Raw genomic sequence first — 23,816 nt, forward strand, 5'->3', positions numbered from 1 at the left:
CCTAACTATTATATAATGTGCAACAGGGGCACCGTATGTAGGACTTGTAATACCACTGTTTTGAGCACTATGGGAGGCATTTGAGACTTAGTAGAGCAAGCCTACATATGTGTGAAACATGTTAAACTATGCAGTTCTACATCCAAAGGCTATAACCTGCCAAATATATATATGTCAAACTAAGGGGCTCCAAATTAATCTTGACCAATTGGGGTTTTACAACATGCACCGAAATCTTCATACATGAACAACGTTGTGATATATCATTTTGAGTCCTATAGGATCACAGACTTTGCTTGAAATTGAACCCATTTGCATAACGTCAAAGTGGTTGTGCATTTCTGTTATAACCTGCATCTTGGGAATACACATATATATAGCTTGCACAACAGTACGTATAGTACACACTATTGCATTCATTAGGCACTGGTCACATGCTCTGTTTCAGCATATGTTTATGAGTAGATCAGTAAAAAATATGAAGTTTAGCTGCTATGACATTTTCCGCTTCTACAAGCTTTCAAGTAAATTGAAAAAAAAAAAAAGTGCTGATGGACGGTGGTCAGATTTTAAAAAGCAAACAAAATTATTCTGACTAATATGCTTCAACTTCTCTTTTTCTGAAGGAATGATTAACAAGATTAAATTAGATGTACTAAAGAACCAGAATTAACTAAATTCATTTTGATGCGGGGTGTTACATACTACTCACTTCCAGTTTCGTGGGGGCATTACAAAAATGTTGTTACTCATGCGTCCCTGTGGCCACTCCACTTGCTCTCTTACTACCTCTTGGTGCATACCTCGTCTAGTGTAAGTAAAAAATGTTGGCCCACTTATAAATGCCCCTGCGCAGCCGGAAACTCCAGCTTTCCTTATCACTCATTTTACAACACCAACTAAGTGACCTAGAAAACATGGTCTACCAGTTTGGCCGCATTTAAAATGATTAGTCAAGGTTATAGGGGTCCTGCAACACTTTTCCAAGTGATCATCGAATGACATCACTATCGGAGTTCATTGCCTCACGAATCGACAGCCTCAAAAAAAGTGTCAGAATTCTTCAAGTACGAGCAGAGTTACAGGAATTTGTTGCACGCCTTAAGCACTTTCTCTCTCCTTTCGTCACAGTGAGTGGGCTGAAAGCTAAACAGGGGGGATGACAAGAGGGCAAGAAGCTATGTTCGTACGTCGGTGCGCTTGATGACCTTGAGCACTTCATTTCTTTTTTTTTTTAAACCTTTGAACATGCAGTTTACTTTCAGTGTGGTCATGAGTGCACTGGTGCAATTCTATATTGTATGTAATTCTAGCACTACAGAGTGCGGCACAGCCATGCCATAGCAAGCTGCGGCGACCACGGTATTTATGCAGCTCACGATGCTCAAATCAGCCAATGGCCGTGTCCGTGTGCTTATGACGCAGTAAAAATTGGGCTCATGGCATCATCTGTCGAATAGAGCGAGCGAGTTCTAGCTGGCTATGAAACTTAATTGTAAGTTCAATGCTGCATGCTGCGCAATAATCTTTGGCTCACATGATCACAGGAGCCTCGATTACCAATTGGCAGCATTTTCTGACCATGTTCAAAAAGTGTTGCAGGGCCCCTTTAATCATCATCACCATATAACAGACTCCACTTATTATCATGACAATGAGCTCCCATCACACAAACCAAAAGACAAAGAAGTACAGATTCAATGTTTTATTTAAAAGGACAAACCAAACAAAATGCCAAAGCAAATGACAGCTTCAGGATCACCATGAGCACCCATTCTTGTGAATTAACATACAAAGATGCAAGTTTCCCACATTTTCCAACTAGTGGTTGCCAAAACAAAATGTTTACAAAACCACATTTTCCAGCAAGAACCACTACAGGTAATAAACACAAAACAATTCCCATCCACAAGGCATGGAATTTTCTCCTTTTACCAGCCCTTTCAAAAGCAGCAATGTTTGCAGTGGATTTTACAAAGGGTAGCCACAGACTGTTTTGTCAATTCGCTTTCAATTGTTAACAAAGGTAACTATCGCAGTGGAAGCAACAGGTCAGCACATGGCAGGTTCGCGAGCAAGCAAATGGGCCCCAGATGCCTAGCAACAGGCTTCGCAACAGAAGGAGGTGACACTGTACATAATCTAGAAGTTTCAGTGGAATAGGAAAGGATAGTGCTAATTATATTCGGTCTCGCCCTTTGCAAAAGTTTAACTTATTAACCCTTTAACAGGCAGTAGAAAATATACTTCGCGTGTGCTATATGCACACAAGGCCGCTGTAAGTGTTATTTCCACTACAGAAGTATCTTGCAGTTTCACAGATATTTTGTAAAATTCGCTGGAAATACAGTGATGCCTTTCGCTAGTGCAAAAGGAGATCTACACCACTTTTCTTTTTCCTTGGTGCATCTAGCGAGCAGTATGAAAAAAACTTCAACTTTTTCAGGTCCTATTTGAAAAAAAAAATGTACGTGCTTATTTTCTTCTTCACAACACAGGAAAAATTCCCGATCACACTTTGTAAAGAAACTGTATCGTGCGCTCCGTTGTCACAAAAAAATTGCTCCACAGTGTTTCGCACACACTCAGCCTACCTCAAAAATGCCATCTCCTCAATCATTCTGCATCAACTTCAGCTTCAGAATTGTGTTAAAAGTTTTGAAAAAGACCTTAGCAATGAAAAGGCATCAACTATTTTCTTTATTTTCCGTATGTCATTAACAAGTGATGGCTTGCCAGCACAAGTGTACTAGAGAAGATTATGAGGCACATTTTCTGCAGCAGCACCGTGTCACTCAGTGGAGAACCCTGCACTGGGCAGAGTGATCAAAAGTTAACTGTTCTTGAAGGGGTCCTGCAATACTTTCTCATGTAATCATCAAATGACCTCATTACTGGAGTTTAATGCCTCACAAATTGATGAGCTTGTGCAGAGCTTGTGCATGAGCATGTGCAGAGGGCTTTTTCATGCATCGCGTCACATTTGCAGCGCAGCCGCATTTTCAGCACAGCCTAAGAAACACTAGGGTCTTTAGAATTACATTTCTATGTATTTTCTAGTAAAGGCACACAACACCTAATACTCACGTATTGATGTTGCGCCTCAGATATGTATAATATTTGCTTTCTGATCGATAACGTTCACAAGTATGAACTCAGCTACCAGTTCAAGATGGCTGGACGTTCAGCAAGTGCTTAAACTTTGGCCAGGTGGCTGAATCGTGCGACAGACAGACAGACAGACAGAAAGAAAGAAAGACCGACAGACAGACCAAAAAGAAAGACTATCGTCTTTAAAACAAAATTCTGTAGATGCCTGTGGTGTCAGTAAAAACCACAATCATCACCATCATCGTCATTATCAGCCTGACTACGCCCGCTGCAGGGCAAAGGCCTCTCCCATGTTCCACTAATCAACCCGGTCCTGTGCTTGCTGTGGCCATATTATACCCACAAGAGAATGCAAACGCGCGAGGGGGAGACAGAAAATTAGGTGGGCAGGTGAGTAAGAATAGTGCCTGTTAAAGGGTTAATGCAGCTGGTCTTTGATGAGCATCTGCAATGTCATAGATGTTTATAAATGAACATCAGCTGCATTGGGAAAAATGAACAAGCTTTACTCCTGATTTCCTTGCTGTTTTTTGCACCATTTGTTCACATATTTACCACAGATGATTGTAAGTGCATTCTCTATGCTCCGGAGTGCCTTGTTTACAATATAAAAAGCTGGTAAAAGGGCCCTTTAAAATACTGTGGCCAATGAGCATTCAGATGCAAAAAGAATGAATAGATTTGACACTGCTCTTACATTTTCATAACACATGCATAAGTTGAAAAACCCAGGTATTTTCCTGGAGGCTCTTGCAAAGGTGAAACAGTATTTACAGCAACGAGTTCAGAGTTTTGTGTACTTACACGACAACATGCACTATATTAAAAAAAAAAAAAAGAGCAAGATTTACGAAACTGAGTGGTTTGCAAATAATATATGTACCACATAAACTCGCGTAAGGCCGCACTTTTTTAAAACTCCGAGTGGGAATTTTTTGAGTGACCCATACACATTTTTTTTTAGTTTAAGATACCATTATATCTCTGCATAATGATTGCATTCATGTAATTAACACATCCCTGAATTCTGTCGTCAAAATTTAATTATTTTTTTCTTTGCCACATAATGATCTCACACAGAACTTGGCACAGAACCCCAATGACGTTTTTCAGGTTTCCATGAGCAAAGGCATAGCTTCCTAAATCTGTACTTGAAGCTAGGATGGTACCTATGACTTATTTGAGAAATTATTAGTAGGGGTGTGCGATTATTCGACCTTTTCAATATTTTTCGAACAGTGTTTGCCATTCAATTTGATTCGCACCGGAATTTGACTATTCGAAGTATTCTAACTTCTGAAAGATAAATAGTCAACGTCCGATTTTTTTTTAATCCCTAGGGACCACGAAATCGTCCTAAAAATCGGGCAGTCTGAAAAAACGAATTCATGCTTCTTTATTCCGCGCAAGCGGTCAAATCGCCATAGCCACATTCAATAGCTTTAATGCCTCCCAGTACACTCATCAGGCATTTTGGTGCACGCCCAGACTCTCAAGAATACATTCGCTTCCTGCCGCGATTCCCGCTTAACTATGTGCCAACCGCCAACTGCAAGTTTGCGTCTCGTGATGTGTGACGCTGATACCAGCAAAACACGGGATAGATCACGGCTCTCTCGCATGGGGCATTTGGAAACGCTGACGCGGAACAGAAAGACTATGGCGGAAGAGCGGACGACTCGTCCGGCTTTCCCCAATGTGTATGCGGACGTAAACAATGCACACACGCATCGCCGAATCTCCACCGATACGCAGCGTGTGCTGCCGCATGAAGCCGATCATTCCTATACTCCATCTCAGAAGTTCCCTTCAGCACTGTGGAGGCTACAGGGCCCCTTAGCCAATAGGAAGGGCGAAAATCCCTCGCGATGTATTCATCCGTTCCGCGTCGTCTGCTCAGCGCCCCCATGGTGTCTGCGCGCCCGCGTTGTGCGTGTAAAGCGAATAGACGGCAAAAAAAGAGAACATTGTTGCACCCATCGACGCTGATGCCGTCTGCCTGGAATTTATCACCTTATCGACGTGCGCTTTGTGGCTTGTAAGTTCCAAACTGACGCTTGTATTTGCTTTAGATTTATGTCCTGACGCTTCGAGAGCAATGTATTTGTGACTATATTGCGCTATTTTCATGAACCGTTATCCAATGCTCGGCCCGTTAGGCTTAGCAGGCATGGCTAAACAAAAGTCTGATCTCGCGAATAACGACAAAACATACCTGCTGCTTTGTCCTCAGAATAAACGCAAAGCCATGGCTCATTTTGCCATTTATTTCTTGTTGTCAGCGCTGTGGGCAGGTAACAAGCGCAACTTCAGATAGAAGCAGGTGGTCGCGTCTGCATGGACATTGCCATGTTGATTTGTAACCACAGTTACCGGCGGTTACTGATACAACAATGAAACAAATACGCCGTAAATGCGATGAAGAATAAACATGCCACTCACTGATGCAATGTAACACGTGCTAAACAAGCGCAAATGTCTCAACCCTGCGAATTGTAAGGTAATTATATCTGGAACTATATTTTGCAGCGCAAGCATGTGGCTTTCTTACACCCCAAAGCTTTGGTAGTGCTGAATGGTAGTGGTGAGATGGAGTATAGTTGTGTGCAGCACATCAAAGCTGACGCTGTCACTGCCGGGAAGGTTGCTGTACTGTACGCATGCATTTGTCATGAAAGTGTCTGTGATGCCCACTCCGTTCCAGACCGCACATGGGCACGGTGATGGTGAGCTGCTTATGATCGTGAAGGCAATGCGTCTGTGCGGCACTCTTCGCGGTCTCACACGAAGAGGCAGCATGAACGGCGGCGCGGCGCGTTCGCGTTATACGCATGCACCACTGCGCTAGGCCACATGCACTACTGAGCAGTTAGCTGAAGATGCTTATCATAAGTAAGCTGCAGTGGCGCACTTGCCGCATGCCGCCATCACGCCTCCGTGCATTTCAGGTGCTTATCTGCGCTCGTGGTGTTCCGTATGTTCCTTACCCGTATGCCCGTCTTTTCGTGCAGTTTAATAATAGATAGTTTGAGAATTGGGGCGCCAAGGAGCTTGGGGACCCAAGAAGCTTGCGAGCCACCAGGGCGCATGCGCAGAACCCAAGACACTCTTGGGCTCTTGCGCTCGCGTTGACCTGAGGCGCAAAAATCGAAATCTAGCGTGGGGCCACAAGGCGTCTAGGGTCACCAGCGAAAAGACACAGCTGCAGCGCGGGCCGCGGCGCAGTATGGCCCGCGTCTCGCATGATTTTAATTTCGTCACGCGTGGCGCTCCGTGCGCTTAGCCCAACGCAGCCTGTGTTGGCCCAATTCTCAAACTCTGCTGATCATCCAAACGCAAGAGCAGGCTGCCCAACGCAGCTTGGGGGCCCAGCATCCTGGGTCCCCAATTCTCAAACTCTCTAATGTATCAGAGCTTTGAACCAACTAGCCCGCCAGTACGTCTTAGTGAAGTACATATCCATAAAGACATCACCGCACCGGCCGCACAGCGCCGTGCCGTTATCGCCTTGACAGTGGCACCTTCAGATTTTCGATACGCGTCACCCCATCACACTCTGGCAGTGTGGCAAAGCTGCCTTTCGAACTCTGCTCTGACTGCAAACGGATGGACTCGTGAACGCGCTGGTTCGAACCTACGAGATGACAGACGCGGCGGAGGTGAGGGCTTTAATTAATGCCATTTCGGACCTGAGATATGGGCAGAAAGTCTGAAAAATCGGACGTGGAAGATTCTCAACATAAGAAATTTCAGATGTTCTTACACATTGACGTCTATGGGGCACATTAGGAATTCCCGACTCGAAGGTAGTGCGCCCTTGTCCGCCACGTCAGTTGGGCCTCCACAGAAGTTGGAGGAGGGTTGAGGAAATAGCGTGTAAAGTGTTGTCGACACCACATTGGTCGCACCTAATGATGTAAATAAACACAATTCGGCCGCTGCATTGCCTCATTCTTGATAAGAGAGCTAGGGAACACCACCCCTCCAGCGCTTCACCAACCTAGCCAAAAGAAACACTAGTTGCTATCTCACAGGAATATGCTTAGGGATCCTCTGCAACTTTTTTTTCTGTAATTTCGCTTCGAAGTATTTGAAAAATGTTCGGTTCGCACTCAAACTTTATTATTCGAATTTGCTTCGCACCCAAAATTTTGCTATTCACACAGCTCTAATTATTAGCAAAAGTAGGGCCTTTGAGATCTGTCTCTTATCATCATTGGAGGTGCTTCCACGCTTCCCACGGTCTGATCCTGATCGTGTTGCTTTTGTTTCTCGTGGAGCTGAGGCACGGGCTGCATTTTCAGATGATCGCTTTCGCAGGTACTTTTGCGAGGTGTGTGGCTGTCGCCAGGCCATGGCAGTCTCTCACTGTGCCAACTGTGCTAATACAGCAGGCAGGGAGCGTTGTTGCTTGTAGATGCTGGTGCATCCAGCGATAATCTTGTGAAAATATCACCAGAAGTGATGACTTGCCAGGCGTGGGAGTCAATGTCTTTAGCGGTTATAGTGGCACTAGATTAAGAAGTTATGGCACGGCAGATGCTCAAGAAGTGCTTTGTGCTGGAGATAGCAGGTTACAGCGCAAACATGGCAGTGCAGCTGCGTTTGACGGGCACTTTGATAAGGCGAGTACGGCCTATTATATCAATAACTTTTTTTCTCAATTACATAGTCCAAAAAAAGGGGGGGAGGGGTTGCGGCCCTTACTCGAGGTTATAAGGTAATAAAAAGTGTGCCAAAACAGCATTGCAACAAAGGCTCTCATACAATGTACAACTTGTTACGAAAACTGTAACAGTGATAGAAAGCATACCAGCAATGCAATATACAAAACAAGAGCTTGAATTAGTTAAGATGAGCTCATGCATTCACCTACAACAAACAAACAAGATATTCAAAACGGGCCATAAATATAGACAAAAGTACATAACATATGAAGATCTTCCCTGTCCCCTTACAAACTACAGGGTGTTTTTTTTACAGTACAAATCTTTTATAAACATCCTGTGACAGTAACAATCCTGTCGTCACCACACACGAACTCTGTTGAGGCGGAAACACTTTGCCACAGCTAAAATGACACTGAACGGACTAAATAACAAAAAAACTGGTAAATTAAGTTTTTAATTATCGACTTGAGGGCAGTTGTTTATATTAGAAAGTTGTAATGCATGAAAATTTATGGCATACCCATTTTTTAAAAATCACAAAAGCTGCACGTTATTTGAGATATTCATAACTGAATTTTAATACTGATATCAAAACTGATCGCGCCTAACGTGCAGGAAACACGACCACTCTGTTAGGTTAGATGGGAATTTCGCGTGACAGGGAAGTGACGAAATTTGAATGAAGGAGCGCTGCAGCCATATCTTTTCATGAAAAGCAGCAAGTCAGCGCACCACTCGTGCCAGCGGATCGCCTTACCTTCGCATGTGGTGTTTGGCGCTTATCTGTTTCCTTCCAAGCTGTGCACAAGAGAACCGCAACATCAACCTTTTCTATCTCTGTGAAGCAAAGAACTCAGGGACAGCCATTGCAGCACTTCTTGCACACAGGCGAAATAGTTTTTCGCACCTGTTTTTTACTTAAGAAGGCCACAGGTTAGCATCACACATCGCACGCAAGGAAGAGGCTGTCTACTTGTGTTTCAGAATGCTTGCAAACTTTCCTGACCAGATTCTGCTTCAGCACGCCTTGAGTCAAATTTCATCACTTCTTCGTCACAGGTAGTTCCAATCTGACGTAACAGAGAGGCCGCATTTCCTGCGTGCCGGGCGCGGTCAGTTTTGATAAACCATTAAAATTTGATGATGAATATCTCAAATTATGTGCGACTTCCATGATTTCTAAAAATGGGTATTCTATAAATTCTCGCAAACTACAACTTTTTAACATACATAACTGCCTTCAAGTCACAAATTAAGATAGTCAATTAAAGAGTTTTTGTTAATTAGCCACAACAATGTCCTTTTAGCTGCGGCAAAGTATTTCCCCCTCAACATAGAGTTCATGTGCGAAAACGATAGGAGCCTGACTATCGTAGGATTTTTATTAAAAAATCTGTATTGTAAAAAACACCCTGTATAACTTCCACATGTATTCTTCATCGAATAATGGAAGACTTGCCAGCGAGGATGAAAATACTGGTGCACAACTCATTGTGCACATGCACTGCCTTTCTTTAGCAGTGAAAATTATTGTACATGTTAATAAAAACAAGAAAGAACACTCTGCCACTCAGAAGTAGATGGCATCCAACCGCATTTGACTTTCATTTTCCACAAGGTAAAGCATATCAGACACAGTCTGCTGCACGATGACTTTGTCGACACTTTCATGCATCTGCAGGAAGGAAAAAAAGAGAAAAAGAGAGTGCTCAGAGTAAGAAAGAGTAAAATCATTCTGTAATAACAATGTACAAATCTTTTCCAGCACGTAGCTTGCCCAGACACAACACCTACCATTGCACATCCTTACCATCCTGTGCCCTAAAACAAAGTTTCAAGATTGTTTGGGACCACAACTCTAAAGCTAATACCCTAAAGGTAACAAAGTCAAACACGGATATTTTGAACTCAATGGGAATTGCAAAATTAGTTTGGTATGCTGAGAATTCAAAATATAAATACAAATTACACTTACGTCCTAGTTTTCAGATAAAACTTATCTGAAAACTATGACATCTGGGACAGTCTCTTCAGATTGAAAAAAGTGGGAATTTATCTATCAGTATTTCCAAGGCTGGGTCGAATGCATAAAAGTTTGCTGACGTTCTTCACTCCCGCCCTCCTGCAGAACAAACATATTATGACTGGGAGACCTTTTGCATCCTCGAAAATGTGTGGCAGTTCTATTACCGATAACAAATGGCCACAGGCAGAATGCTTCACTGCACCGCACTTCTCTCCTATTAGTGTGCTTCCCCGCACTACATGTTTTATGTTGCAGTGCATCTTACTCAAGCAAATCTATCATTTACAGAATACAAACAAAATCCTTGCTGTGCAAGCTATCCATAATTTTAGAATACACTAGGATCATTTTTTCTACCATTACTTGCACTGCTCTTCACGTTCAAAGCCCCTTTGACAGACAGCATCTACCAAAGTAGTGCTGTTTTCGTCGGCATGAATATTTATGGTGGTGCAAGAAGCAATTGCGGGGCAGAGAAGCACAAATGTAGGGGCTCAGTACAGAGCAGCGTTAAATATATCAAATGTACAAGTAAAGAGGAATTTGATATTCGCAAAGTGCAGAGCTATACTTTTGCATGAGATTTCCAGACGAATGTTACAACTGTTCAATATTGGCGAATAATTCTACATATTTGGATTTGACTGTACTAGTATTCAAACTACAAGCCTCCATTGCTGCTTATATCACTAGCTTCAATAAGCATACACAGCAACACTAATCCTAGGCCATTTCGGAGCAGCTTTTGGAGCATGCAAAAATTTTTTTTTTTAATGCAAGAGCTGACTTTCGCAGCAGGCATCACTAGAATTAATTACAAAATGTATGTGTGGCTCTCACAGTTCAGAAGTGATAAGAAAGTGATGAGTAGGGTTCATGCATAATCAAATCATTGAAAATGCAGCCATTTTAAAATATTCATACCACCAACCGTCCTAGCCTTAACTACATATAACAGACATAAATGGTGAGGAAGTACTATATAACCACCGTACTTCCTCACAAAATGACTTCTGGTAACAAGGAATATAACAGTGCCTTGTGCAAAAACTTTTCTTTACTTCTGCAGGAAACATCACAGAAGCAGCACTTACAATTCAACATTCCACCAGCAACCTATTATAAAAGTTGCAGTGCACAAAGCAATCTGCTTGACTTCGTTTAGAATGCTGTACACACTGTGGCCCGAGCCCGTGCAATGCAGCTTAGCTTGGCTCAGACTGCTGTGCACTGCTGCTTGGCTTGGCTTAGACCCCTGTATGCACTGTAAGCCAAGTGTGCACACTGCTGCTTGCACTGCACACTGCTGCTTAACTTGGCTCAGACTGCTGTGCATTGCTGCTTGGCTTGGCTCAGACAGCTGCATACACTGTGAGCCAAGCCTGTGTGCTGCTGCTTACGCCACTGCTTGGCTTGGCTCAGACTGCTGCATGCACTGCTGCTTAGGTTGGGTCAGACTGCTGCATACACTGTGAGCCAAGCCTGTGCGCTGCTGCTTACGCCACTGATTAGGTTAGGTCAGATTGCTGCATGCACTGCTGCTTGGCTTGGCTCAGACTGCTGCGTGCACTGTGAGCCAAGCCTGTGTGCTGCTGCTTACGCCACTGCTTAGGTTGGGTCAGACTGCTGCATGCACTATCAGCCAAGCCTGTGTGCTGCTGCTTACGCCGCTGCTTGGCTTGGCTCAGACTGCTGTGCATTGCTGCTTGGCTTGACTTAGACAGCTGCATGCACTGTGAGCCAAGCCTGTGCGCTGCTGCTTACGCCGCTGCTTAGCTTGGGTCATACTGCTGCATGCACTGCTGCTTGGCTTGGCTCAGACTGCTTCATGCATTGTGAGCCAAGCCTGTGCACTGCTGCTTACCCCACTGCTTAGCTTGGGTCATACTGCTGCATACACTGTGAGTCAAGCCTGTGTGCTGCTGCTTACGCCGCTGCTTAGGTTGGGTCAGACTGCTGCATGCACTGTGAGCCAAGCCTGTGCGCTGCTGCTTATGCAGCTGCTTGGCTTGGCTCAGACTGCTGCATGCACTTTGAGCCAAGCCTGTGTGCTGCTGCTTAAGCCGCTGCTTAGGTTAGGTCAGATTGCTGCATCCATTGATGCTTGGCTTGGCTCAGACTGCTGCGTGCACTGTGAGCCAAGCCTGTGTGCTGCTGCTTACGCCGCTGCTTAGGTTGGGTCAGACTGCTGCATGCACTATCAGCCAAGCCTGAGTGCTGCTGCTTACGCCGCTGCTTGGCTTGGCTCAGACTGCTGCATGCACTGCTGCTTAGGTTGGGTCAGACTGCTGCGTGCACTGTGAGCCAAGCCTGTGCGCTGCTGCTTACGCCGCTGATTAGGTTAGGTCAGATTGCTGCATGCACTGCTGCTTGGCTTGGCTCAGACTGCTGCGTGCACTGTGAGCCAAGCCTGTGTGCTGCTGCTTACGCCACTGCTTAGGCTGGGTCAGAGTGCTGCTGCTTACGCCGCTGCTTAGGTTGGGTCAGACTGCTGCATGCACTATCAGCCAAGCCTGAGTGCTGCTGCTTACGCCGCTGCTTGGCTTGGCTCAGACTGCTGCATGCACTGCTGCTTAGGTTGGGTCAGACTGCTGCATGCACTGTGAGCAAAGCCTGTGCACTGCTGCTTACGCCGCTGCTTAGGTTGGGTCACACTGCTCCATGCACTGTGAGCGAAGCCTGTGCGCTGCTGCTTATGCCGCTGCTTAGGTTGGGTCACACTGCTGCATGCACTGTGAGCCAAGCCTGTGCGCTGCTGCTTACGCCGCTGCTTAGGTTGGGTCACACTGCTCCATGCACTGTGAGCGAAGCCTGTGCGCTGCTGCTTACGCCGCTGCTTAGGTTGGGTCACACTGCTGCATGCACTGTGAGCCAAGCCTGTGCGCTGCTGCTTACGCCGCTGCTTAGGTTGGGTCACACTGCTCCATGCACTGTGAGCGAAGCCTGTGCGCTGCTGCTTATGCCGCTGCTTAGGTTGGGTCACACTGCTGCATGCACTGTGAGCCAAGCCTGTGCGCTGCTGCTTACGCCGCTGCTTAGGTTGGGTCACACTGCTCCATGCACTGTGAGCGAAGCCTGTGCGCTGCTGCTTATGCCGCTGCTTAGGCTGGGTCACACTGCTGCATGCACTGTGAGCCAAGCCTGTGCGCTGCTGCTTACGCCGCTGCTTAGGTTGGGTCACACTGCTCCATGCACTGTGAGCGAAGCCTGTGCGCTGCTGCTTACGCCGCTGCTTAGGTTGGGTCACACTGCTGCATGCACTGTGAGCCAAGCCTGTGCGCTGCTGCTTACGCCGCTGCTTAGGTTGGGTCACACTGCTCCATGCACTGTGAGCGAAGCCTGTGCACTGCTGCTTATGCCGCTGTTTAGGTTGGGTCACACTGCTGCATGCACTGTGAGCCAAGCCTGTGTGCTGCTGCTTACGCCACTGCTTAGGTTGGGTCAGAGTGCTGCTGCTTACGCCGCTGCTTTGGTTGGGTCAGACTGCTGCATGCACTATCAGCCAAGCCTGAGTGCTGCTGCTTACGCCGCTGCTTGGCTTGGCTCAGACTGCTGCATGCACTGCTACTTAGGTTGGGTCAGACTGCTGCATGCACTGTGAGCCAAGCCTGTGCGCTGCTGCTTACGCCGCTGCTTAGGTTGGGTCACACTGCTCCATGCACTGTGACCGAAGCCTGTGCGCTGCTGCTTATGCCGCTGCTTAGGTTGGGTCACACTGCTGCATGCACTGTGAGCCAAGCCTGTGCGCTGCTGCTTACGCCGCTGCTTAGGTTGGGTCACACTGCTTCATGCACTGTGAGCGAAGCCTGTGCGCTGCTGCTTACGCCACTGCTTAGGTTGGGTCACACTGCTGCATGCACTGTGAGCCAAGCCTGTGCGCTGCTGCTTACGCCGCTGCTTAGGTTGGGTCACACTGCTCCATGCACTGTGAGCGAAGCCTGTGCGCTGCTGCTTATGCCGCTGCTTAGGTTGGGTCACACTGCTGCATGCACTGTGAGCCAAGCCTGTGCGCTGCTGCTTACGCCGCTGCTTAGGTTGGGTCACACTGCTCCATGCACTGTGAGCGAAGCCTGTGCGCTGCTGCTTATGCCGCTGCTTAGGTTGGGTCACACTGCTGCATGCACTGTGAGCCAAGCCTGTGCGCTGCTGCTTACGCTGCTGCTTAGGTTGGGTCACACTGCTCCATGCACTGTGAGCGAAGCCTGTGCGCTGCTGCTTACGCCGCTGCTTAGGTTGGGTCACACTGCTGCATGCACTGTGAGCCAAGCCTGTGCGCTGCTGCTTACGCCGCTGCTTAGGTTGGGTCACACTGCTCCATGCACTGTGAGGGCCTGTGCACTGCTGCTTATGCCGCTGTTTAGGTTGGGTCACACTGCTGCATGCACTGTGAGCCAAGCCTGTGCGCTGCTGCTTACGCCGCTGCTTAGGTTGGGTCACACTGCTTCATGCACTGCGAGCGAAGCCTGTGCGCTGCTGCTTACGCCGCTGCTTAGGTTGGGTCACACTGCTGCATGCACTGTGAGCCAAGCCTGTGTGCTGCTGCTTACGCCGCTGCTTAGGTTGGGTCAGACTGCTGCATGCACTGTGAGCCAAGCCTGTGTGCTACTGCTTACGCCGCTGCTTAGGTTGGGTCACACTGCTTCATGCACTGTAAGCCAAGCCAGTGCCTCCTCTATTTTTCAGTGCCTGGGCGAACGCTCTCCTCGGGCCGTCGAGCGCACGCTCCGCGTCCGCTCGCCGCTGCCGCGTGGTGGCGCTGTGCAAGTAGACTACGGGAAGCTGGCGCTGAACGGCCGCGCGTATCACGAAGCTCACGAATTCGTGTACGCATCCGAGTTTAATTGCATTTGTGCTTCTTGCAGGCTTTTACAGGTACAGGGGGATGGAAAGAAACGGGAACATAGCGGCGCGATGTTTTCATTACGCTCTAACAGTGGTGGCAATAAAAAGATGCTAGATGGTTTTTTATTATGTCATGGATTACGTCGTGTTCTCATCAATCATCGAGGCTATAACCACTTGAAAATAGATGCGAAACAGCAAAGAATGCAGATGCCACATGTTCGCGTGTCTTTCCATCCCCGTTGTGAGTATTCCGCAGGCAGACTGTCAGGCCGTGCTGCCGGTTGGGTACTTGCACTCGAGTTTGATAGTATTCCCGTTTTATTTTATATTTCATGCTACTGCAACCGCCCCAATGCCTTAGTATGTCATACTGTTGTGTTCCACTCTGCAAATGGAACTGAAAGAAATCACGATTGTCTTCTTTTTTTTATTTCCCTTTATTGATAAAGAAAAAAAATCCCACAGGGTACCTTATGCATTCATCTAAGACAACTGAAAGGCGAAAGCCATCTTCTTCTTTTTCTTCCAGTCAATGTATTGATCATGAGCTGCCTCCCTCCGAGATATTTCTGCGCCTAACGTGGTTTTCTTATACAGCCTCAAGGATCGGAAGCAGTGCAAGCTTTCTGTACATCAGCGGAGGCATGCACTGCCTCCATGATCGGCCCATTTTGACTAAGCGAAGATGTAATATGACGACGTCACGTTATGTGACGTCACGACGATGTCACAAAATTTTATGATCTGTGACGTCATATGATGACGTCATCACGTAATTATTTTTTGCACCACTTGTGCTGACGGGTCTTTTCGCGTTTGATGAGGCATCTAAGGCTTTCGCCTTAATACACTGTTCGGCTGCTGTTCCATGAAACTCTAGCTGCCACTGGTGTTGGATAGAGGCGGCTTGCAGTAATTAGGCGGGATAATTGGTCTCCTAATACATCTTCAAACTACACTAGAATATGCAGCCGTCGTTTACGACGCGAAGATTTTATAGAACATAAGAAGCGGCGGCCTACGAAGGATGCAGTAGCGTCACTCTTTGCAGACTACCCTTCACGTTTGCAGCCCACGGCAACAACTGAATCAAGCATGGCAAGTATCCCTAAACATGACTGTGTTGCGTCCGAACAATGAACGAATGCATGTAGTACCAGTAGCAACGCTGCCTCGCGATCGCCGCCATGTGCATGCAGCGCTGACAGGCCCCGAAGCTGAAGAATCGGAGCCCATGAACACTACATGCGCTACCGACAACAACCGACAATCATTGTGTACATTGTCACTGGAAGCAGTTTAGTGACATCTCATGCTATTTAGAGGATCAACTCATGGCTTGCGTATAGTGCGCTACACCAGTAGACGGTAGCACGCATCGGGGAACTTTAAGCGCCCAAGCTTTCAGTATTAGCTCTTGGCAAATGCTGCTTTCGAAAATCGACTTTCAGGCAGCCAATAACCGACTCTCAGTCAAGCGAACGTAACGGTGACAAAACAGTTTTCCGCGCATCACTGGCATGAGCTCTCTGGAATCGGGCTAGCAGACGACGCGCGAGCGTCTCGATCAAATAGCCGCGAAAGACACATGCCTTCGAAATGGGCTGGTTGCCCAGAACAAGTGCTTCATGATTCCAGTTGACAAGTTTTCATTATACTTTAAACAACGCGAATACAGCCGAAAACTGAACCATATAGCAGCTTCGAATGCGGCCACGGCATTCATTTCCGCGAGCGACGACGCGACGGCTGGTCTACTACGGTAGCGGCGCCCGGCGGCTAAAAGCCGCACTAACGCCGACGGTCGTTTCCCATTGCGCTCCGTTCCTTCGCCCAGGCACAGAAAAATAGAGGAGGCGCTGGCCAAGCCTGTGCGCTGCTGCTTAGGTTGGGTCACACTGCTCCATGCACTGTGAGCGAAGCCTGTGCGCTGCTGCTTATGCCGCTGCTTAGGTTGGGTCACACTGCTGCATGCACTGTGAGCCAAGCCTGTGCGCTGCTGCTTACGCCGCTGCTTAGGTTGGGTCACACTGCTTCATGCACTGTGAGCGAAGCCTGTGCGCTGCTGCTTACGCCGCTGCTTAGGTTGGGTCACACTGCTGCATGCACTGTGAGCCAAGCCTGTGTGCTGCTGCTTACGCCGCTGCTTAGGTTGGGTCAGACTGCTGTATGCACTATCAGCCAAGCCTGTGTGCTGCTGCTTATGCAGCTGCTTGGCTTGGCTCAGACTGCTGCATGCACTTTGACCCTGCTTCGGAGACATATTTCTTTGTTTTTGAGTACATTTTTATGAAACTTACGCAGCTTATGTATTTTTATGTCCTGATTTCAAATATGCAATTATTTTTCTAGTACACTATGCTCTTTTCAAAATATCAAATATTTCATGTATATTGTTGGGAGCAAGATTTATTTATAAATTGTAGGAGTTATAAAGCAAATCAGCATATCACAATAAGCTGGAATGAATACTGTTTGCAATAAAACAAGAATGGATGTTCTAGGCCCAATTGAACAAAAGTTATAGTACGTTGAACACTCGGCAAGTCAGCGATTTCGAGCTCGGTCAAACTGGGATCAAGCTGGGAATGTTCTTCATACCATAACTTTTGTTCAAATAGGTCTAGAACATCCATTCTTGTCTTATTGCAGACAGCATTGATTCCAGGTTATTGTGATAGGCTGATTTGCTTGATAACTGTCACAGTTTAGAAATAAAGCCTGCTCCTAACAATACAAAAACTATCTAATAGTTTCAAAACTACATATTGTATTAGAACAATAATTGCATGTTTGAAATCAGCACATAAAAATACATAAGCTGTGAAAGTTTCATAATGATACGCTCAAAAACAAGAAACGTGTTTCAGAAGCAGGGTCTACCCTTAAAGGGGAACTCCGGTGCATTTTCGACCATATTGAGATAATGCTGTTTTCAAATAGTATTAACAGTCTTGTAACGGCTAGGGTGGTTCATTTTGCTGAGAGACCCGTCAATAATTTTAAATAAGCAATGAACGATGAGTCGAAACCGAAACCGAAATAGGGAGCTGCTTCAGCTCGTAGGCGGTGACGTCACGAGGAGCACTCCCGCCGCCGTAGTGGCCGTAGCACACGTGATTCTTCTACCGCGCGGAAACCAAGCAGCGATGTCTTCCGACGCGGAGTCTAGCTATGCCAGCTCGTCCGAACTAACCAGCGATGACTGCAGCGACGAATGCTTCTACCTGAGCGCGGAAGCATCGCCTTTTGCCTTCGTCGCCTCGAAGAAGAAAGCGCGCGCAGCGTCCGTCTGCTGGGCGAGGCGGGCCGGAGTACCAGGGGTACGTAGACAAGATACGTCACGTACACAGGGTGGCCCGCACTTAAAGGCGTGATTCCATAATTGGCGACCAATTTTAAAATTCGTTTTCTAAAAAACTAAATGACTTACGGTTGTATAATTTGGCACATATCATCAGGGTACCGAAGAGAACATATGCTGAAAGTTTAATTGAAATCGGTGAATATCGAAAAATCCCCGGAGTTCCCCTTTAAGCCTGTGTGCTGCTGCTTAAGCCGCTGCTTAGGTTAGGTCAGATTGCTGCATCCATTGCTGCTTGGCTTGGCTCAGACTGCTACGTGCACTGTGAGCCAAGCCTGTGTGCTGCTGCTTACGCCGCTGCTTAGGTTGGGTCAGACTGCTGCATGCACTATCAGCCAAGCCTGTGTGCTGCTGCTTACGCCGCTGCTTGGCTTGGCTCAGACTGCTGCATGCAGTTTGAGCCAAGCCTGTGTGCTGCTGCTTACAACGCTGCTTAGCTTGTGTCATACTGCTGCATGCACTGCTGCTTAGGTTGGGTCAGACTGCTGCATGCACTGTGAGCCAAGCCTGTGCACTGCTGCATCGCCTGGCTCAGGCTGCTGTATATACTGTGAACTCGGTGGCTCACACAATGCCCCTTTCAGTGGTGGGATAAGTGTTGCTCAAACAATTACTTTTGTTCCTGATAGTCAGAGCCTGCCATTTGCACAGGATGGGTGCAGATTTACCATAGTTTTCAGAAATTCAGCAGGATGTTCTGACAGTTTGGTTCAGCAATAGCAGAAATATGAATAGCAAAAATAGGCAGGTTTACAATGGTAAACTACTCTCTCCGCACCATGTCATTGTTACTCGTGGAAAAGTACGGGTTGGTTCTGCAAAAGCGTTCGCTATTATTTTACCCCCTGATGGCACCATGCAATGAATAGAGGTTGATAAATCATTTTTGCAGATCACGACAGCATGCTTCCCACTGTATTGAAAGCGGTAACACAAAAAGCTTTGATTCCACCATTCTTGCTTGGAGCTGTTCCCGATGCAACAGCAGCATCTACGACATTTTGTGGTAGCGCGTGTTGCTGTAGCACTTGCCTTTATTTTTAAATGGGTCAAGTGAATTTACGACCGACGTGTTAAATCAGTGAAGAATTTCTTAAGTTTTTTTTTTTCTCAGGGTTAAATGCGTAAAACACATGCAATATGTGCCAGAATTAAGTTTAACTACTTCCTGGCACCCGAGAGCTGTACAGCCAACTAAGAAAGGTAGCTGGAATTTGCACAATTCAATTACATCCTTCTCGTGCTGACAGGCGGCACTAGGCACTGTGCAAAACTCCAGCACACGAGGGCCTATGTTTTAAGATGCATCAACTTGTGAAATGAAATTTTTAAGATGCATTCACTTGTAAAATGAAATAAATCTGTACTCACCCCCATACATGGTACATCCTTTGGTTTGTGCTTGAAGTTGGGTCCAAAATTCAGACGCACCTAGAACAAAAAGCACAGCCAACTTTAGTTATTTTGACACTGACCGGACCAATGAAATTGGTCTAATTATCCAGCAAGCGAAATCAAGCAGGAAGCATGAAAAAAAAAGAATTCACATAGCTGACTCATTTGGCCGTATATGACCCAAATGTAACATGCCCCCAAATCAGATGCTTGGCCCCATTTTATGAGTCCAAAGTGGACAAGTAACTTCAAAATGTCATTGGCACACCTAAAATATGGCAAGACCCTAAAGGGTAATCAAAATCAATGTGTGCTGATCTGTCATAAGCATCACACAATTGAGTTTCTTTTTTGCCTACACAAATAGCGTTTTTTCCCTTTCCGTTTTATAGCTTTTACAATAGGAACTTTTAGCTTGTATGTATACTTTTTAATGTTACCGTGTTACCGGAATACCGGATTGCGTTTACCGTGTTACAGAACGCATGTTTTAGACAGGTTTTAGTTCCCCATACGTAAATGTTTACGTACGTACGTAAACATACCTTGATGTTTGCGCAAATCACTAAATGATGATGGTAACTGCACTCACAATATATTTAATGCAAATTATATTGAATTACCGTTGCGGCAAAATCATATGAGAGGTTTTTAGCGTGTGCAGTATCCTGGTATACGCAAAGGGAAATAGTAATACGTAACGGGTTACCGGTAAGGTCTCTGTATGTTACCGGACGATGGTGTCGACATCTTGTGACGCTTCATGCAACCACAGTCATGGACACGTTTGTTTTCGCCGAGTGTTCTTGAGGGAATAAATGATCAAAAAGATTAAAAAGGCAACTCATTCATAATTATGCCGCTGCAAGGCATATCACTGGTAGTAGAATGCACAAAGTTTCTGCAATAACAATTTCGTGCTTGCCTGGTTCATCATGGCCCCGCTAGATGGCACCACCTGTCCAGCCTGTCAGGGGCTTTAGGGCTCTCACATTTACGGCTTCGGTATTCTAGCTCACTCTAGCTTCGGTAATCTGGCTGAAACAAGGTGATCGCAATTAGCGCTCACACTTGAGCTTATTGTAACTCGGCGGCTGGAGTCTCCCCAAAGCGGATATCGCAAGTAGGCACGAATGAAGGCAGATTTGCGAGATAGGGCCGTAAACGTATGGCGTATCCGATGAGTAGTTTGCGTTCCGTAAAAGTCTATGTTCCGTAAAGGCGCACTGCATGCACAGGTTCCTTCCGGTATCCGGCAACACGGTAACGTAAATAAGTATACGTACAAGCTAAAAGCCCCTAATAACTTATCTGCTGTTTTAAAAGTGTAGTATTTTTTGTAGTCATTGTATAATGTACAAATACCATACTAAACAGGTTTTCTACCACTTGCTCTACCTTCAACTTCATTCCCACGGTTATGGTTAGCCTTTGCACAGCCATGCTGTGGTTTTTAAAGCTGACGCCAAATGCTGAGAACAATCTGTCTGCCAAAGGAAACTCCAAATGAAGACACGACTCTGACAGGACAAGCCTGCCACACATGTAATTCGTGTGAGGTGTTAGTGTATAGTGCAGCACTCACTCTCTCCTCCTCCAAATGCTCACCTTGCCTGAGGGCGAGCATGCAAGACACAGTGACCCAGCTGGGACCCACCCCCCCCCTTGTCCAAAAGCTTCAACCCTTCGTGGGTTTGCGCATATTTTTGACACAATCATATAAAAAGTGGCTGTGGTATATTCATATAAGCTACAAAGAAATAGTATAAAACAAATTTCATCAAAATCAAGCCAGTAGTTTACTGAAAAAAAGTGGGACATATATGTCCCACTGACTCATGAGAGTGTTTTCAAAAAGTGGGAAAACACTGTCCCACTGTCTCATGAAGGCACCATCTCGAGAATGCATCAACGGGTAATTGGGAAAAAATGGCCGAAGAAAGTGGCACAGAGTATCGCTTCTCAAGGTGTGCTGAGGAAAGTTGTGGGGATCTCATTCCAGCAGTAAAACACCACCTGCACATGCATCTCTTGTGAGGCGTCATAGCGCTGTGGTCTGTTCCCTGTAAAGCTTACTTCACTGCATGCACCAACCATAGTTTTGTCCATTTGCCTGTCCTTGCTTTGCCTTTCGAAATTGTCGAGTACAGCTGTTGTCTCTGAATATGAGTCTACTTTTCAAGAGGTATATGATATTGAGACAAATATTTCCATGCTCCAATATCCGCAATTATGCTGAGGAATGAGCATGGCAATATCGCAGGGGATTGTTTCGATGCATTTATCGGTCAAGTTATTCCGCAAATTTACAAAAACACGTGACGACTGGAAGCTAAAGCCACCTCTCTGAAAAACCAGAAAAAGAGGAAATTATCCGGTATTTTTATTGGTAGGTTCTTTCTATCTGAAGAAGAAGAAAATTCAGAAGCTATCATGAAAAACTGATCAAAATTCAATGTCACTGTAACACTACTTCCGCCCTTCATAAGTGAGGTAAAAGATTTTTCCTCGAGAATACGAAGACTTAAGTAAGATATGAGTGACTTATCGTTGCGCTAATTGCAACGGGTGATGTGGGAGAAAATTTTTCCTGCAGACGGAAAAGTGAGACGTATGTGTCTCGCTGTCGCACAAAGGGTTAAAAAGCGAATGCACTGCCATTACGGAAAGCTCCACACTACGCTGCTCTTGCTTCATGTTGGCAGCATGCCAAATGTTCTTGTTTAGCTCCTTGGAGCACCTCACTCAACCATAGCAATGCATTAAACATGTTTATTTTACGTCACCTCAACTTCTCTGCCAAGCCTTCCCCAATGACTGAACTGGTTTTAGCTCCAAGCATTTGCTGCTGTGTTCACTACACATCATAACACCATTTACATCGAGTGAGGCAATTTTCCTGACAATTGTTGAACTTTGGCAACTCCAAATATGCTAATACTAGTATTACTGTACTCTCTCTGTTTTCAGCAAATGAACCAACCTGGACATGAACATGGCTATATCAAATATAAAAAAGTAATATTCTTGTTGTATATGACTTTACTATACCAAGGTTTAATTTTATCAAGTATGTTTCTCTTTCCAGAGTATACTCTCTGTTGTACGATTATTAAATGGTTGAGCAGCAAGGCACAACATGCGAGAGAAATGGTAAGTCTTGGTCAACTTCAAGAAGTACAACAAGGATAAAAGGGTAAAACATGGAACAGACGTTTTGCACCAAGACTTCACCTGTGCTTATTTCACTGAGAAACTGCAACAACACTTTGGTGTGGGCTGTTTGGTTCATCTTAAAACTTTACTGAATCTGAAACAGCATGAAATGTTGGCAGTGTTTCTAACAGCATTGGCACAAAACGTTTGCAGTGAGAATCAATATCTACTATGACAACCGAGATTTCCACCTTTCAAATTTTAGTTATCTGAAAGGAAAACTTACAATGCTCTATTTCCATAAATGACATAACAATTTATCTTATACATAGTTTTCCTCGGTGAAATATTGAGTAAGAAAATGTCTCATCAAGACTACGCTATTCCAATTACCAGTAGACAGTGTGGTAAAACTAAAAAGCCATTATAAAAGCTTTTGAGCCAGTGTGAGCAGGAAAATAATCCAAGTAGCAGAAAAATGTATGGAAAAGGCTTACCGTGCACCCTTTGTACAGCGACACAGCTGGGTAGTACATGCCTTCATAAATATCTTTCCAAGCTGTTCCAATGCACTCTCCATTCTTATAAAATGCAATCTGCCAAATAAAAACATGCCATTTCACTTATCACCATGCAATCTATGCACAAGCAATACATATACATTTATTAAAGGGGTCATGAAGCACCCCTTGGGCTTGTTGAAAAAACACTTCCTGCGGAAAACTGACACGACTATGAACTGCTCAGCCAAATATATTGCAGTGGTGCGCGCCGTGTAAAGGCTACAAGCGGAGCGCGAAGTTGCTGTTTTCTCAGGCGCCCTCTTTCCAAACAGAGGCTGGTTCTCACTCTCATCGGTGGGTGGGGCGTCTGCCGATTGACGTCGCGTATCTGCTTCTCCGCGTCGCAAAACACAGAGCATCCTCACTGGCCGACAGCCGACATAAATCGAGAGCGGCGTTCGGATCAGATGTGCTCTTGACACGGGGTGGCGCCACTTGCCGTCACCGCACTCCTCAGTCGGCTAACTTTACACGGTAGCCACACTCGTGCATGCGAATCACGGCGGGAGAGCGATCGCAGTTTCATTGACGCTCGCTGACGTACTTCTTGCCCCCGTGCCATCCCTCCCTGTCTAGCTTCCAGTGAGCTCGTTGCAACGAGAAAGAGAGAAAGCACTGAGAGCGTGCGCCAAGCCCCTGTAACTCCGCTCATTCTGACGGATTCGAGACATTTTTGCGGCAATCGA

At 45.9% G+C, this 23,816-nt stretch overlaps 1 protein-coding gene across 3 annotated transcripts in view; it reads right to left on the minus strand.

The window, feature by feature from the left end:
* Nucleotides 1-1,690: 1,690 nt before the first annotated feature.
* The window catches only part of LOC119391727 (set1/Ash2 histone methyltransferase complex subunit ASH2), a 94,893-nt gene continuing 72,767 nt past the window's right edge, over nt 1,691-23,816 (minus strand). For all 3 annotated transcript variants that reach the window (XM_049414414.1, XM_049414413.1, XM_037659384.2), the window contains exons 14-16: nt 23,065-23,163; nt 19,388-19,447; nt 1,691-9,456 (exon numbers count right to left, since the gene is read on the minus strand). In XM_049414414.1, coding sequence (XP_049270371.1) covers nt 9,352-9,456; nt 19,388-19,447; nt 23,065-23,163 — 264 coding nt within the window. In that variant the 3' untranslated portion in view covers nt 1,691-9,351. The remainder of the gene's footprint in view (nt 9,457-19,387; nt 19,448-23,064; nt 23,164-23,816) is intronic.

This window comes from Rhipicephalus sanguineus, chromosome 1 (assembly GCF_013339695.2).
Source record: "Rhipicephalus sanguineus isolate Rsan-2018 chromosome 1, BIME_Rsan_1.4, whole genome shotgun sequence".
NCBI lineage: Eukaryota > Metazoa > Arthropoda > Arachnida > Ixodida > Ixodidae > Rhipicephalus > Rhipicephalus sanguineus.